The 23,652-nt window shown below is 42.9% G+C and overlaps 1 protein-coding gene across 5 annotated transcripts in view; it reads left to right on the top strand.

The window, feature by feature from the left end:
• Positions 1-23,652, top strand: part of rock2a (rho-associated, coiled-coil containing protein kinase 2a) — a 318,731-nt gene that overhangs the window by 148,220 nt on the left and 146,859 nt on the right. For all 5 annotated transcript variants that reach the window (XM_038800251.1, XM_038800250.1, XM_038800253.1 and 2 more), the window contains exons 5-7: positions 4,911-5,171; positions 6,359-6,503; positions 15,187-15,325. In XM_038800251.1, coding sequence (XP_038656179.1) covers positions 4,911-5,171; positions 6,359-6,503; positions 15,187-15,325 — 545 coding nt within the window. The remainder of the gene's footprint in view (positions 1-4,910; positions 5,172-6,358; positions 6,504-15,186; positions 15,326-23,652) is intronic.

A 23,652-nucleotide genomic window follows, 5' to 3' on the forward strand; every position in this document is an offset into this window, starting at 1 on the left:
GATAAGTTAATTGAAAGTGATTGTCTTCCTATCAATGAATCACAATATTAATAACACACTGGCTGATATTTATTTTAGCCCGCTCTCTCGCCTGCCCCCTCTCGCCCGCCCTCGTTCTCGCTCACTCTTGCTCGTTCTCGCTCGCTCTCGCCCGCCCTCGTTCTCTCTCTCTCGCCCGCCCTCGTTCTCTCTCTCTCGCCCGCCCTCGTTCTCTCTCTCTCGCCCGTCCTCGTTCTCTCGCTCTCGCTCGCCCTCGTTCTCGCTCGCCCTCCTTCTCGCTCGCTCTCCTTCTCACTCGCTCTCGCCCGCCCTCTTTCTCGCTCGCTCTCGCCCGCCCTCTTTCTCGCTCGCTCTCGCCCGCCCTCTTTCTCGCTCGTCCTCGCTCGCTCTCACCCACCCTCGTTCTCTCTCGCTCGCTCTCGCCCACCCTCGTTCTCTCTCGCTCGCTCTCGCCCACCCTCGTTCTCTCTCTCTCGCCCGCCCTCGTTCTCTCTCTCTCGCCCGCCCTCGTTCTCTCTCTCTCGCCCGCCCTCGTTCTCTCTCGCTCGCTCTCGCCCACCCTCGTTCTCTCTCGCTCGCTCTCGCCCACTCTCGTTCTCTCTCGCTTGCTCTCGCCCACCCTCGTTCTCTCTCGCTCGCTCTCGTTCTCGCTACACTGTCATAAAATACAACAAAATATGAAATAGAATGACTGGTAGGGTATCGTGCACCAGCTTGACAGCGGCAGCTCTGTACACCTGGAAAAATTATTTACACCACGTAAATGGGGAGATTGGGGCGGCAAATATACATTTGGGTGGCGGGGAGATAATTACAGTATGCGATACTTGGCTGTGTTTTGTGTTTTTGTCGCCTGCTTCTCCCGGACGGGTCTCGCTGCCGCCCTGCGCTCGCCTCCGCTTCTGCTGCTCCTCCAGTCCTCAATCTTTATTTTCCTCGTTCCCTGCTCCTGGAGATGTCATGCACGTTTTGGCATCCCGTGCCTTCCTTCCGGCTCCTGTTTCCCCGCCCCACCCCCCCCCACCCCGCTGGTTCTTCTCTCTTGTTTCTCCCCCCCCCCCTCCACGGTTCGCCTTTCTTTCCTCGGGTTTAGCTGTCTCTCCTCCCCCGTGGTTCACCTTTCTTTCCTCAGACGTAGCCGTCCCCCCTCCCTCCCTCCCTCACAGTCTATCTCTCCCTTTCATGATTTGGTGTCCTTCCCCTGATTCTGGACTAATTTCTCCATATTCTTGGCTACCTGGCTATTCTTCCTCTTGTTCGTTGGCCACAAACAGATCCCGGAACATTCGCGTGAATGGCTCCCATGTTCTGTGGAAGCCGTTGTCTGACCCTCGGATGGCGAATTTGATTTTCTCCATTTGGAGAGATTCCGAGAGGTCGGACAGCCAGTCTGCAGCTCTAGGTGGTGCTGCTGACCGCCAGCCAAACAGGGTTCTACGGCGGGCGATCAGGGAGGCAAAGGCAAGGGCGTCTGCCCTCCTCCCCAGGAATAGATCTGGCTGGTCCGAAACCCCGAAGACCGCCACTTTCGGGCATGGCTCCACCCTCACCCCCACCACTTTGGACATTGCTTCAAAGAAGGCTGTCTGCCTTTATTATTTAAAGATCAATAATATAAAGTACTTACATTTTTACAATTCCTTGTCTCACTATACTCCATGAGACTTGTTACAAAGAAGGATTTTTTAATTTGTAACTTCAAAGTGTATTTAGTATTTCAATTTATGCTACGCACAGCGTAGAAAACCGTCGGTAACTGACGGGGCATTGTTTAATATTACAGTTAAAGGGCAGCATGTGGCGCAGTGGTTAGCACTGGGACTGCGGCACTGAGGACCCGGGTTGGAATCCTGGGTCACTGTCCATGTACGGTTTGCACATTTTCCCCGTGTCTGCGTGGATTTCACCCCCACAACCCAAAGATGTGCAGGTTAGGTGGATTGGCCACGCTAAATTGCCCCTTAATTAGAAAAAAAATAATTGGGTACTCTAAATTTATAAAAAAAACATTACAGTTAAAGTTATTGAAGTTATACATAATGCAACAACATTTTGTGTTTCCTTTTTTTAGGAGCAGTTGTTACTAACATTCAGCTGAATGATCTGTGGGGTATGAAATAAAATAGAAATCAAACTATTGGGTACTCTAAGGCTTCATGTATTTTCCAAAGCAAGGCCTTCAGCTGGTATTAGATTGTAAAGTCCTCACAAGTGTGCTATTGTGATTTGCCCTCAACACACACAGGACAATTTTCATGAATTTCATTAACACGCAGCATTATTCTTCAAGCTGTTGAATGCAACAACAATCCTTTGTCCTTTGTGCACTCTCCTATTTCAGGGCTAGCGTGAGTGCTTTATAACTCGTTTCACTTGGAGAGGATTAAGTGTACAAAGTAATTATGTGGTGATGGAGTTTGACTACTCGCTGAATAGAAAATTATTTATGCAGGTTGCCTGATTCAAACATTGGCTAGTTTAGGTGGTGTTGTTGGCAAGACATTTATTTTCCAACTCAAATTGCCCTTGAGAAGGTGGTAGTGAGCTGCCTTCTTGAACCATTGTAGTTCTTGTGATGGAGGTACACCCACAGTGCTGTCAGTGAGTTCCAGGCTTTTGACCCTGCAACATTGAAGAAACAGTGATATAGTTCCAAGTCAGGATACTTGTATGTATATCTATATATTTATATATATTTTTATTCTCCTTTTTCACATTTTCATCCAAATTTACACCAACCACCAAACAATCAACAATAACAAATACAATGTCAATCCTCTGGTCAACAATTCCTCCCTCCCTCCAACCCCCAAACAACCCTCAACATTTTTAATCAAACATCAAAGAAAAGGATTTAGGAACCCACCATTCACCCATACATAGTCACCGACAACATATACCGTCCAACCCCAAGTCAAGATATTGTGTGATTTGGCAATTCGAGTGTTTGGAAGTGCTGTTGAAGGAGACTTGGTGAGTTGCTCCAGTATCCCTAAATGGTACACTGTGTTCTGGGATGGGAAAGAGTGACTGTAAGTGAAGGTGGATGTCAATCATCGCACACCAGAACAGTTCCAAGAGTTCCTTGGGGCATCGTGGCCCAACCATCACCTTCAGCTGCATCTTCAATAAGTTTCCGCACATCGTAAAGTCAGAAGTGAGGATGTTTTCTGGTGAATGCACAATATTCAGTGCCATTCGTAACTGTTTAGATAATGATGCAGTCTGTACGTGCATGAACGAGACTTGAACAGGTGGCGTGAATATTACTTTCTACCCAAGTACCAGAAAATGACCATCTCGGACAGGATCATAAAACAGCATTATAAATGCATAATCCCTCACGATCAATAGCCTGGAATGGCGATTGGCCTGAAATTTAACTGGACCAGCCGCAAAAACACTCGCTACAAGAGCAGGTCAGAAGCTTTGAATTCTCTGGCATATTCTGTGGATCTCAGCTCCTGGCTTCCCAGCCTATCCACTCTCTCCAACACACAATTCAACAGTGCGATGAAGTACTCTTCACTTGCCTGGATAAGTGCAACTCCTACAACAGTAACAAAGTGTGGCACCATTCAGAAGCAACCAGCACCCAGCCACTACCTTAAACATACACTCCCTCCACCGCTATCAAATACTGGCAGCAATATATACATCTGCATGCGAACACGATCACCTGCAAGTTCCCCACCAAGCCCCACAGACCTTGCTGACTTGGAACCATTTTGCCATTCTTTAACTGTTGCTGGGTCAAAATCGTTGAGATCGCTCCCTAACAGCACTGTGGCTAAACCGATATGGACTTCAAAGGTTGAAGAAAGTTGTTCACCACCTCTTAAGATAATTAGGGAAGGGCAGCACGGTGGCACAGTGGTTAGCATTGCTGCCTACGGCGCTGAGGACCTGGGTTCGAATCCCGGCTCTGTGAGGAGTTTGCATATTCTCCCCGTGTCTGCGTGGGTTTTGCCCCCACAACCCAAAGATGTGCAGGTTAGGTGGATTGGCCACGTTAAATTGCCCTTTAATTGGAAAAAATAATTGGGTACTCTAAATTTATTTTTTAAAAAAGATAATTAGGAATGGGCAACAAATGCTGGCAGTACCAGAGACACTGAAATCTCATGAAAATAATTTTTTTTAAAATTACTGTTCTACTATTCCATGCTCTTATTGCTGCAACTTCTGTCATAGAAAGCTATGGAAGCTATTTGGTCTGTACTGGCTCTTTACCCGAGCGCTTGAGTCATTGCACTGCCACAAGTTTTGCATTTAGCTCAATCCTGTCATCCACTCCCTGAAATAAAGCATTCCATTTTTCCTAATCCCTTCTCCCTTTCCTAAGTATCTGTTTAAAATTGATGACCTGCCTGTGTTGCCCAACCAGAGAAATTATTTTGCTTTTCACCATATCAAGACCACAGCTTCAATGTACTGGCAGTAATAAAGCACCCTACCCTAGTAACTATTGTCTATGTTAAGTTTAGACTCTAATGAGTATCTGTTCAACCATGGGGAACATTAGAACCGAGTCGAACTCAGTGTTTGCCCAACACAGTTGATCTTTTGGCAGGGCTTGTTGATAGCACAGTAAATCAATGCAGCATGACAACACTTTCCTGGTCCCTATTATTAATGCTCCATACTGCTACATATCTACTTACAGGCATCAGGGAGCTAATTTTGAAGTTTCTAAATAGAAATATAAAGGGTATTTAATATATTTGAAAAATGATATTCAGTTTCTGCGTGAGGACAGTGGGTGGATATGTATGATGGAATGTTTTTTGTCATATGTTAAAAATAGGTCATACAGTTTTGTTTTGTAGTGCTGATGTTGAACAGGATGTTCATAAATAATTTCCTATTATTAATTAGAACATTGTTAACTTTTGCTATTTTTCTTGTAGCTATTTTATGCCTTTCAAGATGACCGATATCTCTATATGGTAATGGAGTATATGCCTGGTGGTGACCTTGTAAATCTCATGAGCAATTATGATGTGCCTGAAAGATGGGCCAAGTTCTACACTGCTGAAGTTGTACTTGCCTTGGATGGCATTCACTCAATGGGTTTTATACACAGAGACGTTAAGCCTGATAATATGCTATTAGACAAATTTGGACATTTAAAGTTGGCAGATTTTGGTACTTGTATGAAAATGGATTCGGTAAGTTAATGTGCAATGAAACGATATAGAAAGAGATTATTTTAACATGGAAAGTGAATGTTTCCAGAAACTAACCAACATGCTTTAAACATTTTGCCATTGTGCACTGACATTTATGTTGGTTGTACTTGTTCTATTTTTGCTATTTTGTGATTTACTAATCAGCATGTTTTTCTAATATGTTAATACATTGATAATTGTATGTAAAAACAACATTTATGTACCTTGCAGTTGGTCTGTAAACAGTTAAAACTAATTCATCTTTTCCTTGAATTTAAAATGTAACTTAATTACTTTACTTAATTTTCATTTGCTAACTTACATTTACCTAAAATTTCTATTTTAATTTTGCTAAGTTCTGTCTATATCAGCTTTTACTTGACTTTTGGTTGTTATAAATGTTGCCATTTTACATTGTGCATGATCTGTCATGTTTTCATGTAAATCTCTTCATTGGCAGTGCAACTGAAATTTCCATATAAGAGCAGACATTATAGAGAAACAAATGAATTATTTTCTAGTACTTTTATTGTGTAATTGTTTCTCTTGACTTTGAGGGATATTGTATTATGAAATTAAATCCTGATACGCTTGACTTTCAAAATTAAAGCAAGAACTGTATTGCATATTGTTTAATTCTGCATGAATGTTTAGTGGCTTTGTGGAAACCTGAAGACCTAGTTCTTTCTAACTTTAAGTTCTGATTTATTGCTACATGCTTTCATTCCCATCTTTGAATCTAAAACCAAATGTAATCAGATCTTTTGGCGCCCTCTTTTGTCTGCAAAACAAAAGACAATGCCATTTGACAATTGTATGTAGATTACTGAGACAATGAGAAGTTTTGATGGAGGTAAACATGATTTCAAGCGCAGGTGGATACACCACGTGACACAAATTTGGTCAGAGGTTGTTCATGATTTGAATAATTGGCTGGTTTATTGTAAAATTATCTATTATTAGCCATATAGCGGCATCCAATTCTTTCAAACTACATTTTGCACTAAATTGGGGAATGTTTGTTGAAATGTAAATCTTTTCTAAAAAGCAAAATATTTGTATCCCATCGACTACATTGTAACGGTGGCGATGCATTTTATAAACTTACTTCGGAACATGATATTGATATTGGACTATCATTTTATAAAACATTTTCTTTTTCTTATTACCATCTTCTAAATGCACAGACTGGAATGGTTCGATGTGACACAGCAGTCGGAACTCCGGATTACATCTCTCCTGAGGTATTAAAATCGCAGGGAGGGGATGGTTATTATGGCCGGGAGTGTGACTGGTGGTCCGTGGGAGTTTTCCTGTATGAAATGCTGGTTGGTAAGTGTAGATTCAACAAATTTATGTTAAGTTTCTAAAATAAATGTGAGCAGAAGCTAACATTGCCTTATTTGAAGCATTGTTTTAAAGCTTCAGTTAAATTAGTTTTCTTTTCTGCCAATCAGTTGCCACAGCTATATACAACCATGAACATGGTGCATTACTTCAATTAAATAATTTGTTAAAGGTTGCAAATTGTTGCATACTTGATGCACACGTGTGCTGTGTGAGTACAGGATTCCGCATCTATGCCTGCAATTTTTCATGATGGTGAACTTCAAAAGGACATCTTAGACACACATTTTCACAGAAGATTGCTTAATAATTCTGAAGGAGTGGTGGAACCCAATGACAAGAGAATGCTACATTAACTGCACAAAATCTACAGCATGGAAATAGGCTATTTGGTCCCAACAGGTCTATACTGACATGTATACTCCACATAAGTCTCCTCATACTCTATAGCTTTTCCATCCTGCTCTCACATCTTTCTATTTCCCTTTCCCCTTACATTTAAGAAAATGCCTGATGCATATGGCGTTGCAATTTGTTCAACCACATCCATTTGATTGGGCATTACATATTTTCACTGGTGTATGTATCCAGAAACTCCTGCACACTTGGCGTGATCTGTTCGCAACTGTCTTACATTTATGATCCCTTATTCTAGATTCATCCACAAGTGATAACAGGGTGAACAGACCATTCATTCCTTGAGTCTTTTCAGCCAAATAATTAGATTATGGCTGAACTGCCCTTCGAATTCAATGCTGAACCACATCCCTTGGTGCCCATAGCCAATAAAAACCTTACTGATATTGGTCTTGAAATTTCAATTGACCCAGCATAACTCAGCCTTTTGGGGAGAGTATTCCAGATTTCTGCTACAAGTTGTAAGGAAAACGTCCTACTCCGGATGTCATTCCTAAATTTCCCACTTCTATTGCTAAGTTTATTCACTCTTGATGTGAACCTTTGGGAATTGTTTATATCTATAATGTCTACTATTTGGAACACCTCCAATAAATCATCCCGTAACCGTCTAAACTCGAGGAAATGCAACTCACGTTTATGCAACATTTTATTTGTTCTTGGGGTGTGAGTGGAACTGGTGAGATCAACGTTTATCGTCTGTCCCTACTTTCCCTTGGGAAGATCGTAGTTGAGTGCCATCTTGAGCCACTGCAGTCTACGTGGTATAGGTATACCCACAGTGATTTTCAAGAGGATATTTCAGAATTTTTACCCAGTGCTCATGATGGGGCAGGAATAAAGTACCAGGCCAGTATGGTGTGCAACTTGGAGGGGAACCTGCAGGGGGTGATGTTCCCATGGTTCTGCTGCTTTTGCCATTCTAAGTGGTAAAGATCATGGGATTAAAAGGTACTGTTGAAGGTGACTTGGTGAGTTGCTGCAGTGCAACTTGTCCTCATAACTTTTAATCCTTTAAGTCCGTAAATCATTCTGGTGAATTTGTCTTGTGTGTTACATCCCTTTTGCAATAAAGCCCAACATTTCCTAGTCTTTTTGATTTGTTTTAACCTGTGCACCATCTGTCAGTGATTTCTGTATATCATATCTGAATCAAACCCCTTCATAATTTCAAATATGCTTTTTATTAGCTTGTCTCTTAGACAAAAGACATTCCAGACATTTACTCTGTCTTGATATTTGCAACTTCTCGATCTGGCAACATGCTTATTAATAGTCTCTCCACATTTCCAGTTTCGTATTATTGTGGTCTGGGGGCCGGAATTGCACACAGTACCCTAAATGTTGGCAAACTAATAGAACATAGAACAGTACAGCACAGAACAGGCCCTTCGGCCCTCAATGTTGTGCCGAGCCATGATCACCCTACTCAAACCCACGTATTCACCCTATACCCGTAACCCAACAACCCCCCTTTAACCTTACTTTTATTAGGACACTACGGGCAATTTAGCATGGCCAATTCACCTAACCCGCACATCTTTGGACTGTGGGAGGAAACCGGAGCACCCGGAGGAAACCCACGCACACAGGGGGAGGACGTGCAGACTCCACACAGACAGTGACCCAGCCGGGAATCGAACCTGGGACCCTGGAGCTGTGAAGCATTTATGCTAACCACCATGCTACCCTGCTGCCCTGCTGCCCTATAATGTTCCATATAAATTTAACATTACCTCCCACTCCCAGCTTTTATATTCGGTTCATCCAGAAAGCATAGAATGGTTACAACACAAAGGGAGGCCATTCATCCTCATGGCTCTGTCAGCTCTCTAAGTGCAACTCCACCAGTACCACTTCCTTAGCCTTACCCTGTAGCCCAGCAATTTTTTTTTGTCATCAGTCACTTATCCAATTCCCTTTTGAAAGCTGCTTCCAACACACTTTAAGGCACAGTATTCTCGATCCACTGTCTAATTTTCAAAAAAGCATCTTCTCTCCCATTATTTCATAAGTTCCTTGGATTTGTTTTTTTTTTCTCTTTTTGAAGCTAGGAACTAGATGTGTAACGTCAGTCTTCTACCGCTATTCTTTAATCCATTAGGTTTTTGTACATGGATATTGAGAGTTTATATTGTTCATTCTCTTAATAATTCTATTCCTATCTGAAATTTGTTATTTATCAAGGCATAAAATACTTTATTTTTTTTCTAGCCCTTTTCTGACATTTTCTTTGTTAGTTGTCTTTTTTTAAAACTCTGTTCAAACTTATCAGATTATCTTTGTCACCCTGTCCTTTCTTGTTTACACTTAATGTATGTCTCCCTCTTTAGATTCAGTTTTTTACCCTCAAACCCTTATTTGTCTATAGCATCACAATTATGGTTGGTTTGTTGTTGATGTTGATTTTGACCCAGAGTGGGTTTTGTGTGATGTTGGTGGGGAGTGGAAAATGCACTTTGTTGGCTTCGCTTTTAAGCATAAGGTATTTTGACTCTAGCCTCGCTCAAATATTGTAAGTTCACTTACTAGAAGGAGAGATGAGAAAAAAGGTCTGAAGCAGCCACCATCAGAAGGCCATATGTGGTGAGCAGGATTTCAGGAGGGTTTCCAGAATGGGTTGGGTTGGAACAAAATTCACAGGTGACTTGCTTTATTTGGAGGAAGTACCTACTTACTGCTTCACAAAGGATTTTTTTTGGCTTGCTTGGGGACCGCATGATCTTTCCCACTAACTACTGACTTGCTTCTTGAGTGTGAAAGCTACAGCAATTTTACTGTTGAGACCATTGTTAAAATGGCATGGCAGTCTGGTTGACGTCATGGGTCATTGATTAGCATTGTGTGAGAGCATGCCTGAGCCCAGGAGACATTCATCTAGCATGAAAACAAATAGCGTCAAAGTCAGAAATGCAGATGGGGAGCGTGGAGCCAGCGCATTTGAGAACTGTTCCTGCAAAGTTGGGAGAGTTAAAATCCCCCTATGTTTTCGTGGAATATATTTCTCATGATCTCCATGAGTGATCTGCACTCAGTTGCTTGACAGTTGTGTGGTGCAAGTCAACATACCTTGTGCTTGAAACTTGAGCCAGCAGGCGCATTTTCCTCTTCACTACTCATATCACAACCAGCTCTAGGTTTAAATCAACATCAACAAATCAGCCGTGATTGCCGTGGGTAAATAAAGAAAAAGACTGAATCTAAAGAGAGAGACATACAGAATGTAGCTAAACATTAAGGGACAGGATTTCAAAGAACATCTGCTGAGCTTTGGAAGGACTTTAAAAAATAGGCAAGTAGAAAGAAACTGGATTAGAATATTGCAATTGATAGAAATGACTTGGATGAACGGATGGTTGCCAAATTTGCTAATGACAAACAGGTAGGAAAGTAAGTTGTGAAGTGGACACATAAGGAGGCTACAAAAAGATACAGGTAGGTTAAGTGAGTGGGCAAAGATCTGCAAATGGAGTACATTATGGGAAAATGTGGAATCGTCCATTTTGTCAGGAAGAGTCAAAAATAAGCAGATGATCTAAATGATGGGAGATTGCAGAGCTCCGAGATGCAGAGGGATCTATGTGTCCTAGCGCATGAATCACGAAAGGCTAGTGTGCAGGAATTGTAAGTAATTGGGAAAGCCAGTAGAATGTTATCATCATGAGGGGAATTGAGTACAAAAGTAGGCACATTATGCTTCAATTGTGCAGGGCACTGGTGAAACCACGTCGGGTGTACTGTGTACAGTATTGCTCACCTTATTGAAGGAAGGATGTAAATGTGTTGGAAGCAGTTCAGAAAAGGTTTGCCAGATTAATACCTGGAATGGATGGCTTGTTTTGTGTGAAAATGTTGGAGAGGCTAGACTCATTCCTGCTGGAATTTGGCGAGTAAGAGGTCTTGACAGGGTGGAAGTGACGAGAATGTTTCCTCCTATGGGAGAATTGAGACCTTGGGGTCACTGTTTATCATAGAATTTACAGTGCAGAAGGAGGCCAAATTAGGGTTAGCCGTTGTACCAGCCGTTGGAAAGAGCACCCTATTTAAGCCCACGCCTCCGTCCCATCCCCGTAACCCCACCTAACCTTTTTGGACACTAAGCGCAATTTAGCATGGCCAATCCACCTAGCCTACACATCTTTGGACTGTGGGAGTAAACTGGAGCACCCGGAGGAAACCCACGCAGACATGGGGAGAATGTGCAGACTCCGCACAGACAGTGAGCCAAGCCGGGAATTGAACCTGGGACCTTGGAGCGGTGAACCAACTGTGCTAACCACTGTACTACCGTGCTGCTCTAAAATGAGAGGTCGCCCATTTGAACCCGAGATGAGGTGAAATTCTTTCTTTGAGGGTCGTGAGTCTTTGAAACACTCCCTGAAAAGATGGTACAAGCAAAGTCTTCGATAGATGCTTGGTCAGCAAAGGTTGAAAGGTTATCGAGGATAGGTGGGATGCAGACTTGAGGTTACTAACAGATCAGTCATGATGTTATTAAATAGTGGGGCAGAATGGCATAGACCTGCTTCGTAGGGTATCAACCCACTCCTTGATCTTATCTGGGGCTCTTTGCATGTGGGCACAAATTACTTCATTATCTGAGGAATTACAAATGGCGCTAAACCACGCATGGAACTGAACACCATGCAATCATAAACTATTATTTTCTTCTGACCTTATACGAACATATGAATTAGGAGCACTTGTGGGCCACTTGGCCCTTTGAGCAAGCTCCGCCTTCAATAATATCGGCTCATCTAGTTAGAACCTCAACCGCATGCTCCTTTCTACCCCCGATAATCTTTCATTCCCTTGTTAATCTAGAATTTATCTCACCCTGACTTAAAATATTAAAAAGACTCTGCTTCCACTGTCTTTTGAGGAATAGAGCTCCAGAAACTCACAACCCTCAGAGGAAGATTTATCCTAATCTGTTTTAAACGAACGACCACTTATTTTTAAAACAGTGACCCCAGTTGTATCCTTATTTGCACTCGCACAGTTGACAAAACTGTACCGTTAGAAATCATCTTTATACTGCTTTGTTCCAGTGTTAAGTTTCTTCCTTGTCAGCTGTTAACCAGAGGCCCTGGAGCTGTGTATGGAGCTAACACTGGCACTGTTCTGGATGCTCCTGAGAAGCTCTCTGCAGCAGATTCAATTGTGAGATCCTGTCCAGTAGGTACACTGCCTATTTGTGCCTCTGACCGTATCTTGTACGAAAACAATTCATTTTCACAGTCCTCTTGCCTTGTTTGCAAGCAACTGGAAAATGGAAGCAGTTCACCTCCGTGATTTGGCGCCAAAAGCACCTACAAATGCAATGTATGATGTCAAGTGTGCGTGCAGGGTGAGTGACCTGCTCACTGCTGCCACTTCTGGCCGCAGAACTGCACATAGCCTCATTTCCCTTTCATTTAAAAGACGGCCGCTATTCTCAATAAAAATACTGGTAGAGGCCATTGGATGCTTCTCCAGCGATCGGGACCAGCACAGGGACGCTGCGATCGATTGCTCCGCGACCCTCCCAACACCCACTCGTGGGCCACATCCATATTCCTTTGTGCTAGCTTTGCGTGCAGGCAGTGGAGAGTTTTCCCTCTTAATTCCTATTTACTTCTCAGTGCCACACTCGGTCAGGTACAGCCTGGATCTTAAGGGAAACCATTCTCACCTCGCATCATCTGTAATTCAGTTATTTTGTTCACATTTGAACCAAAGTTGCAATGAGACTTGCTGCCGAGTGTTTTTTGGTGAGTAAGTTTTGCTTGATAGCACTGTTGGCTACTCATTACACCACTTTGTTCATTTTGAGGATATGGTGATAGAGCAATTTATTTGATTGGAATTGTCCTTAACTTTGTGGATAGGACATACCTGGCCAATTTTGCATGTTGTTTGTAGATGCCAGAGTTTCTGTGCTGGAACAGCTTTACCACTGGCATGGCTACTTCTGAAACAGGAACTTTCAGTGGTAAAGCTGGGATATTGCCGTTGCTATGTCCAGTGTGCTCCGTCTGCTTTTTGATATGTGTGGACTGACCGAATTGACCAAAGACTGCAGTGGTGGGAATCTCAAGAGGGGCCAAGAAGGATCATCCTCTTGGAACTTTGGCTGAAAATGGTTGGGAAACCGTTAGCCTTTCCTTTTGCATGCAATGCTGAACTCAATTGTCATTGGGAATGGGGGTCGTTCATGGATCCTGCTCCCATTAGTTATCCAGTTGTCCACTGCCATTCTGAACTTGATGTAGCACAGCTATACAACTTTGACCTGGTTTCTTGTTTGTGTTCTTGATAAGCTCCATGCTGAACCAGGGTTGGTGATTTGCCTTGGTGATGGAAGAATGAGGGATATGCTGTGACATGGGTTACAGACTGTGGTGGTGGAATTCAATTCCGCAGCTGATAGTCCATAGTACAGTATCTCATGCCCGGGTTAAAGAAGCTAGACTATTGTAAATCTATGCTGTGTTTATCGAGTTTACTCCCAAATCACACTGTCCGCACTGTGACGTGTTGATTTTGTTTTCATTAAGTAATTCCTGTGCCTGTAAGACTTCTTCTTGTCAATAACCGTCACTCATCATTAAACCCCAGGCACTCTTTGCAGATGCTTTCTGTCCACACTCATCAGTTTCATTCAGACTGTGTAGCCCCAATGCTCCCAGTGTCAATTCTTCTTGGGAAAAATTACAAATGCTCAATCTCAAATTGAAACTAAAATGCTGAAAATATATGGCTATGGTTAGTCTTTCAATGTCTTGAAAAGAAAAGACATGTTATGGATTTTCAGGTGTGCTCTTCAGTTTCTGAAATTGCAATTTTTATTTCTCCTCTCAAATTAAATGGTGAAGCACTAAACATTGTTGTCTTTTAGTGAGACTGTGGAAATCTTATTTTCTTCAGAGGCAGTTTCTTAATCTTTCACAAGTGTAACCAGCAGTTCTGATCGCTTCCTTTTGAAACCCAATATTCTTCTTTCACCTGTGATTCTTTTTGGCCTCTATTTTTATGGACCTGAAGTGGAAGCTGTATTGTTAAAAGTTGTTTTCTCAAAATTTTAACTGAGGGTGGCACATGGCACAGTGGTTAGCACTGCAGCCTTCGGCGCTGAGGACCTGGGTTCGAATCTCGGCCCTGGGTCACTGTCTGTGTGGAGTTTGCACATTCTCCCCGTGTCTGCGTGGGTCTCACTCCCATAACCCAAAGATGTGCAGGGTATGTGGATTGAACACGCTAAATTGCCCCTTAATTGGAAGAAAATAATTGGGTACTCTAAATTTAAAAAAAAATGTAACACTCCATGAAATACAATTCTAACCAAGACTAATTCTTTAATAAGGAAAGAAAGTCCCCGAGCGAGCGCGTTTAGCCGCGTGTTTCCCGGGCTCGTAGTGCCGAGAAACGCATGGCTATTCAACGCTACTTGCGTTGTACAAAAGGCCTGAATGGGGTACGTGCGGTCAAGGCCGCACATAGTCTCGTTTTGTGCAGTGGGAGCTCCGCTGACTACTACCCAATTTAGCGAGAGATCGGGTTGATATCCCAATCACTGACGCCACCCGAAGCGACCCCTGAACAGCGCTTACCCGAGGTCTCTGAGGTGAAGGGGATGAATCATAAAACTCAGATACCTTGGGAATCTGCACATTAGAGTGAGGCTAGCTGTCTTGCTCTAATTTGCAGATTTACCAAATCGTGATCCTGCCCACGATGGGGGCGGGGGTGGTGGTGGTGGGGGGTTTACATTGCAGCGTCTCGTGAGATAGATCGTGTTGGATCTCGCATGATATTGCGAGCAGGGTTCTCCGGCTTTTATCACCCACGCTGCTCCATGGCGAGCATTTCTGGCGAGCATTGCTTTTCTGGCGCAGCGTGACCATTGGATTGCGCCCTAAAAGTCCTGTTTTCAAGTTTGTGAAGCATCACCCTGCACTTCCAGTCAAAATGCAATAAAAATCTAAGTTTGTGATTTGTATGTTAATGCCAGCCGCCAATCTGTCAACTAATCAATAAATTAGTTTATCCTCTGTCACAATTTGCCATTCCTTATTTTATAATTGCTGCTATGATTGACTACTCTGACATCAGAATTGTTTACAAAATGCCTAAACTGGGATATGGACCCTTGTTGTACGAATGTACAATGAAGATTTCAACAGATTTTATTTTTTTTGGCAAGGAAAGGTGCTTCTTTCAAACACGCAAACATGTCATACCTGAATTCTTCCTGTACTTTCTTTGCCAGGTGATACTCCGTTTTATGCGGATTCCCTTGTGGGAACATACAGTAAAATCATGGATCACAAAAATTCGCTCAATTTCCCCGATGATGTTGAAATCTCAAAGCATGCCAAAGACCTCATCTGTGCTTTCTTGACTGACAGGTACTCTTCAGATTTCAATAACATTTGTATTAAATATTAGCTATTTAACAAATGTAATATTTAGTACAAGGTATCATACATTCCTGAATTGAAGTGATATAAAATTGAACGTCTCTTAGGATAACAATTGACATTTTTCCAGGTTCAAATAAATAATCAAAGAATTACAGCCTGTATATAGAACATATAGAAACTTGTGCATATAGAACCCCCTTTATTTAGATGCAAAATATGCAGATCATTTTTTCAAACATCTTTTCTATTTATTGATCATGATGGCTCAATGGTGGGGCAGCACGGTGGCACAGTGGTTAGCATTGCTGCCTACGGCGCTGAGGACCCGGGTTCGAATCCCGGCCCTGGGTCACTGTCCGTGAGGAGTTTGCACATTCTCCCCGTGTCTGCGTGGGTTTCACCCCCACAACCCAAAGATGTGCAGGATAGGTGGATTGGCCAAGCTAAATTGCCCCTTAATTGGAAAAAAATAATTGGGTACACTAAATTTATAAAAAAAAATGAAAAAAAAAAATGATGGCTCAATGGTGAGATGGTGGACTTTTCTATGTTTATTGCCTCTCGTACAAATGCAATTGGTAAACATGAGAAGAGTTTGCAGTAGAGCTGGGTAGGCTACATTTATCATCACTTTAGCGCATCGGAAAATGCTTCACTTAGCACCGAATTAATAGATTGTGGTTAACTGCTTCTTGAGATCTGTCAATTACACTACATGTGTAAGTTACGGCAGGGTGACACAGTGGTGAGCACTGCTGACCAACAACGCCATGGACACGGTTCTAATAAACAGTTTGTGATATTTTCCTGAAATTTGGAATTAAATTAAACACACTTTTTATGTTAAACTTATAATTAACTGGCATATGTTTGTAAATTACTGTGAATATTTATTGCAATTAAAATATTTACTTTCAAGTCTGAATTTTCTTTTCGAGCTTGCATCAAGGCAGCATGATCATTGCATAATCGGCAATTAAAGCAAACATGTTTAGCCGCTAATCAACTACGGTGAAGCAATCTCAAGCCATCCCCGTGCCATTTGCACATAAGCACAGCTAAATTTATGAGTTTTTATTCCAAAACATTTTCACTTCCTAATGGATAGCAAAAATATTATTTAATTGATCACATGAACAGTAACTTGTGTTTATATAGCACTAAAAGGTCCCAAAGTGATTCACAGAAGGATTATCAAACAACATTTGCACATTGACATATAACATATTAGGACAGATGAAAGAGGGATGCTTTCTAAAGTGTCTTAAATGAGGGAACAGTGGGAGAGAGGTTTCGGGTGGGAATTCCAGAGCTTTGGGTTTCGGCAACTGAAGACATGGCCGCCAATCTGGGGCGATTTAAAAACTGGGATGCACAAGAGACTAGGATCGGAAGAGCACGAATATCTCTGAGGTTGCAAAGAGAGGGTGGGAGCAATACTGTGGATGGATTTGAAAACAATGTTGAGAATTTTAAAGTTAAGGCATTACTCAACAGGAAACAGATATACAGGTCAACGATCACAGAACATGTGTTAATATATTGTTCTGACCATGTGAGGAAGGGTAAAAGTGGTTTTCTTGCTTTACCACTCTAAGCCTTATTTATTAAAAATTCATTTATGGGATAATGGCGTTGCTGGCTAGGCTAGCATTTATTGCCCTGGATAAGGTGATGGAGAGCTACTTTCTTGAACCACTGCAATTCCTGAGGTGCAGGTACACCCACAGTGCTGTGACCCAGTGACTGAAAGAACGGTGATATAATTCTAAGTCAGGATGATGAGTGACTTGGAGGGGAACTTGCATGTGATGGTGTTCCCAGGTCTTGTCCTTCTGGATGATAATAATAATCTTTATTGTCACAAGTAGGCTTACATTAACGGCTATACAGAAGGATCTTGGTGGCACGGAAGGATCTTGGTGGCAGACAGGGTGTGTATGGAGGGGGTTATGGCCAAGTGGAAGGAGGAGTTAATAATAATAATCTTTATTGTCACAAGTAGGCTTACAGTAACACTGCAATGAAGTTACTGTGAAAAGCCCCGAGTCGCCACATTCCGGCGCCTGTTAGGGTACACAGGGAGAATTCAGAATGTCCAAGTTACCTAACAGTACGTCTTTCGGGACTTGTGGGATGAAACCGGAGCACCCAGAGGAAACCCACACAGACACGGGGAGAACGTGCAGACTCCGTACAGACAGTGATGAAGGCGGGAATCGAACCTGGGACCCTGGCGCTGTGAAGCAACAGTGCTAATAACTGTGCTACCATGCAGTTAGTGGGTAAGGGTTTGGAAGGTTCCTGCAGTGCATCTTGCAGATGGTACATACTGCTGACATTTTGTCTGTGGTGGAGGGAGTGAATGTGGAAGAGGTGCCAATCCAATTGACTGCTTTGGCCAGGATGGTGTTGAGATTGAGTTTGGTTGGAGCTGCATTTGCCAGGGCAAGAGGAGAGTTTTTCATCAAACCCCTGACTTATGCCATGTACATGGTGGACAGCTTTGGAGAGTCAGGAGGTGAGTTACTCAGCCACTGGATTCTTAGTCTCTAACCTGCTATTGTAGCCACAGTATTTATATGCCTAGTCTAGTTCAACTTCTGGTCAATGGTAACTGCCAGGATGTTGATTATAGGAGATTCAGCTATTGATTGCTATGGGGGAAGGTGCGGGGGAGAGGATGGTTAGATTCTCTGCTGTTGGAGATCGTCATTGCCTGGCACTTGTGTGGCGCGAATAAGAACATAAGGACTAGGAGCAGATGTCGGCCATCTGGCCCTTCGAGCCTGTTCCGTCATTCAGTAAGACCATGGCTGATCTTTTTGTGGACTCAGCTCCACTTAACCGCCTGCTTACCAAAACCCTTAATCTTTGCCTTAAAAACATGCAATGAGGTAGGCCTCAACTGCTTGGTGTGGAATTTCACAGATTGACAACCCTTTGGATGAAGAAGTTCCTACTCAACTCAGCCCCGAGTCTGCTCCCCCTTATTTTAAGGCTATGAACCCTAGTTCTAGTTTCACCCGCCAGTAGAAACAATCTCCTTGCTTCTATTTTATTTATTCCCTTCATAATTTCATATGTTTCCATAAGATTCCCCTTCATTCTTCCAAATTCCAATGAATATAGTCCCAGTCTACTCAGTCTTTCCTCATACACGAAACCTCTCAACTCCGGAATCAACCTAGTTAATCTCCTCGGCACACCCTCCAGTGCCAGTGCATCATTTCTCAAGTAAGGAGACCAAAACTGTACGCAGTACTCCAGGTGTGGTCTCACCAGCACCCTATACATCTGCAACCTAACCTCCCTGTTTTTAAACTCCATCCCTCGAGCAATGAAGGACAAAATTCCATTTGCCTTCTTAGTTACCTGCTGCACCTGCAAACCAACTTTTTGTGATTCATCCACAAGGACAACCAGGTCCCTGTGCACAACAGCATACTGCGACTTTTCACCATTTAAATAATAGCTCATTTTGCTGTTATTTCTACCAAAATGGATGAGCTCACATTTACTAATATTGTACTCCATCTGCCAGACTTACTTAAACTATCTATATCCCTCTTCAGACTTTGTGTCCGCTGCACAATTTGCTCACCCACTCATCTTAGTGTTATCTGCGAACTTACACTTGGCCCACAACTCCAAATCATCTATGTAAATTGTAAACATTTGCGGTTCCAACACTGACCCCTGAGGCACACTACTAGCCACTGATCGCCAACCGGAAAAACACCCATTTATCCCCACTCTTTGCTTTCTGTTAGTTAACCAATCCTCCATCCATGCTAACCCGTTACCCACAATACCGTACACCTTTATCTTATGAAGCAGCCTTGTTGAATGCCTTCTGGAAATCCAGATACACCACATCTACCGGTTCCCTGTTCACCGCGCTCATAATGTCCTCAAAGAATTCCAGTAAATTAGTTATTCATGACCTGCCTTTCATGAACCCACACTGCGGCCGCCAAATGGGAAATCTCTATCCAGATGTATTGCTAATTCTTCCTTGATAGATTCAAGCATTCCCCACTACAGACGTTAAGCTAACTGGCCTATAGTTACCCCCCTTTTAAACAGTGGCGTCAAATTTGTTGTTTTCCAATCTGCCGGGACTGCCCCAGAGTGAATTTTGGGAAATTGCCACGAGCGCATTTGCTATTTCCCCCGCCATCTCTTTTAGTACCCTGGGACGCATTCCATTAGGACCAGGAGATTTGTCTACCTTCAGCCCCATTAATAATAATAATCTTGATTAGTGTCATCAGTAGGCTTACATTAACACTGCAATTCAATTACTGTGAAAATCTAGCTTGCCCAACACTAGTTCCTTAGTGATATTGATCATTTCTCAGTCCTCACCTGCTTGCGCCTCCTTACCAACAATTATTGGCATGTTATTTGTGTCTTCCACTGTGACGACCGACACAAAATACCTGTTCAATGCCTCAGCCATTTCCTCATTTCTCTTTATTAATACCCCCTTTGCATCCTCTCTAAAGGATCAATATTTACCATAGCCATTCTTTTGCTATCTGTTTTTATATTTGGAGTGGGTTTATTCTCACAATCTATCTTTCTTTTCTTTATAGCCTTTTTTTTGTGGCTTTCTGTTGATCTTTAAAGATTTCCCAATCCTCTCATTTCCCACTAATCTTTTCCAGTTTGTAAGCATTTTCTTTCAATTTGATAGCCTCCTTTATTTCCTAAGATATCCATGGCAGATTATCCCTTTTCCTACTGTCTTTCCTTTTCACTGGTATATACTTTTGCTGAGCACTGTGAAAAATTGCTATGAAAGTTCTCCACTGTTCCTCATTTGTCCCACCATAAAGTCTTTGCTCCCAGTCTACCTTAGCCAACTCCTCCCTCATCCCATTGTACTCTCCTTTGTTTAAGCACAAGACACTGGGATTGGATTTTACCGTCTCACCCTCCATCTCTATTTTAAATTCAACCATACTGTGATCACTCCTTCCAAGAGGATCCCTAACTATGAGGTCATAAATTATTCCTATCTCATTACATTGGACCAGATCTATGATAGCTTGCTCCCTTGTAGGTTCCATTACATTCGGGAAAACTATCGCAGGTACATTCTACGAACTCCTCTTTTAGGCTGCCTTGACCGACCTGGTTTGACCAATCGACATGTAGATAAAATCCCCCAGGATAATTGCCGTACTATTTTTACATGCAACAGTTATTTCTTTTTCTCATGCCCGTCCCACCATGATGTTATTATTTGGTGGCCTATTGGTTATGCCAATCAGTGACCTTTTCTCCTGACTATTTCTGATTTCCACCCAAATGGATTCAGTCTTTTTCTCCATAGAACCTATATCATCTCTCACTGCCATCCTGATGTCATCCTTAAATATCAGAGCTCCACTACCTCCCTTACCTTCCTGTCTGTCCTTCCGAATAGTCTGATACCCCTGGATTTTTAACTCCTCGTCGAGACCGTCCTGCAGCCATGTTTCTGTAATGGCCACTAAATCATACAAATTTGCGATGATTTGTGCTGTCAACTCACTTGCATTGTTTCAAATGCAATGAGCATTCAGGTACAGTGCCCGTATGCTAGTTTTTAGACCTTTTTGAATCCTAACACCTCCATTGATGACATCTCCTGAGTTCTTCCCTTTAACTTTTTTCATAATTTTCCATGTAATTGAACCCACTTCCCCGTGTGCTAACCTGCTGCTTTGCTTCCCATTAACCATTATACTTCCCGTAGTTTTACCTCTCCTGACTTGCTAGTTTAAGAGACCACCCTATTTATCCTTTCTGCACGAACACTGGCCCCAGATCGATTCAGATGAAGGCTGTCCCAACGGTACAGATCTCTCTTGATCCAATACTGACGCCAATGCCCTATGAAATGGAACCCCTGTTTCGTGCACCAATCCTTTAGCCACATGTTTACTTCCCTAATTTTCTCATCCCTAAACCAATTCGCACATGGCTCGGGTAGTAATCCAGAGATTATAATCTTTGAGGACCTGTTCTTTAATTTAGTTCCTAGTGCCTGATAATCCCCAAACAGGTCCTCTGTCCTGGTGTTGCCAATGTTGTTTGTCCCAACGTGGACCCAACAACTGGATCTTTTCGCTCCCACTCCAATATCAGCGATGTCTCTCATCCTGGCACCAGGCAGGCAACATACCATGCGGGACTCCCAATCCTGTTTATGAAGGATGCTATCAATCCCCCAATCATAAAATCCTCTACCACTTGTCTTTTGCTTGAATGGCCTCCACAGTGCAGTAGTTGGCTAGCTCATCCTCCTACAGCCTTTTTCCTCATCTACACAGGGAGCAAGTACCTCATACCTGTTGGATAATATTAAGAGATGAGGGGTGTGACCGCCTCCTGAGACAAAGCGTCCTTTAACCCCCTCCGATTTGCCGCAGTGTCTGAAGCTCAGTGATGAAGCTCATCAACTCTGAGCTGAAATTCCTCAAGCGACCAACACTCGCTGCAGATGGGATCTGGCAGCTCTCACATCATGCCTGCCCAGCCATCTCTACTTAGTTAATTAATTAGTTTTGCAATGTGTTTTTCAAATTTAGCACTGATTCCCTATCAGTCAATCAAGTCATATCTTTCCTTTGATGTCACTTTTTAAAAAAAATTGAGAGTACCCAATTCATTTTTTCCAGCTAAGGGGCACTTTTGCGTGGCCAATCCACCTACCCTGCATATCTTTGGGTTGTGGGGGTGAGACCCACGCACACACGGGGATAATGTGCAAACTCCACACAGACAGTGACCCAGAGCGGGGATCGAACCTGGGATCTCGCGCTGTGAGGCAGCAGTGGTAACCGTTGCACTCTCGTGCTGTCCCTTGATGCACTTTTTCAGGATTTTTTTTCAGCTTCAGTAGAATCCCTAAAGTAAGTTATTTTATACTCAGAGTTCGATGTTCCGCCCACCGAGCCTGCTCCCTGGAGAATAGGGAATGTTGCTTGTCAACAAAAGCCTGGATATTGTCCAGGTCTTGCTGCATTTTGATATGGACTGCTTCGGTATCTGCGGAGTCATGGATGCTGCTGAACATTGTGCAATCATTTAGCAAACATCACCACTTCTGACTTTATGGTGGAAGGATGAGGCAGTTGAAGATGGTTCTACCCAGGACAGCACCCTGAGGAATCCCTGCAGTGATGTCGTGGAACTGAGATTTATCTCCAACAACCACAACCAATATGTGCTGGATATAACTCGGAACTAGTGGAGGGTTTCCCCCCTGATTCCAATTAACTACAGATTTACGGGGACTCCTTGAATTCATACTCGGCCAAATGCTGCCTTGATGTCAAGGGCAGTCCCTCTCACCTCGCTGTTGGTTCAAACCAAGGCTGTAATAAGGTCAAGATCCGAGTGACCCTAGCGGTATCCAAACTGAACATCCATGAACAGGTTTTTGCTGAGTAAGTGCCGCTTAATAGCACAGTTGATGACCTCTTCCATCACTTTTCTGGGGATGGAGAGTAGACTGATGGGGCGGTAATTGGCTGAGTAGGATTTATTTAGTGTCCCCAATTATTTTTTCCAATGAAGGGGCAATTTTGCGTGGCCAATCCACCTAACCTGCACATATTTTGAGTTGTGGGAGTGAAACCCACGCAAACATGGGGAGAATGTGCAAACTCCACACGGACAGTGACCCAGGGCCAGGATTCTAACCCGGGTCCTCAGCGCTGTAGGCAGCAGGTGCTAACCACTGTGCCACGTGCTGCCCTAGATTTGTCTTGTTTCTTGTGTACAGGACTAATCTGGGTAATTTTCCACATTGCTAACTAAATGCCAGTGTTGCAGTTCTACTGGGACATATTGGCTAGGCTTATGGAGTTCTGAAGCACGTCTTCAGTACTGTTGTCGGAATATTGTCAGGCATCACAGCCATTGCAATATTCGGTGCCTTCAGCTGTTACTCGATATCAAGTGGATTGAATTGAATTGGCTGAAAATTGACATCTGTGATGCTGGGGACCGCCAGAGGAGGCTGAGATAGATGATCTACTTGGCACTTCTGGCTGAAGATTCCAGTATCTTTTTGCACTGATATGCTCCATAATTGAGGATGGGATATTTGTGGAGCCTCCTCCTCCAGTGAGTTGTTTATTCTTTGAAAAGTATTTTAATTCAAATTTTAGCATTTTAACATGATACAAGACAAGACAAAAACAGAACACCCCATGTACAATAAACTCTGCACCAACAGCCCCCCCCCCAAACAGTTGACCGATTTAACTCCCCGAAATGAAAAATAAACAAACCCCATCTCTTATGGAATC

The sequence above is a fragment of the Scyliorhinus canicula genome, chromosome 6 (genome assembly GCF_902713615.1).
Source record: "Scyliorhinus canicula chromosome 6, sScyCan1.1, whole genome shotgun sequence".
NCBI classification, from domain to species: domain Eukaryota; kingdom Metazoa; phylum Chordata; class Chondrichthyes; order Carcharhiniformes; family Scyliorhinidae; genus Scyliorhinus; species Scyliorhinus canicula.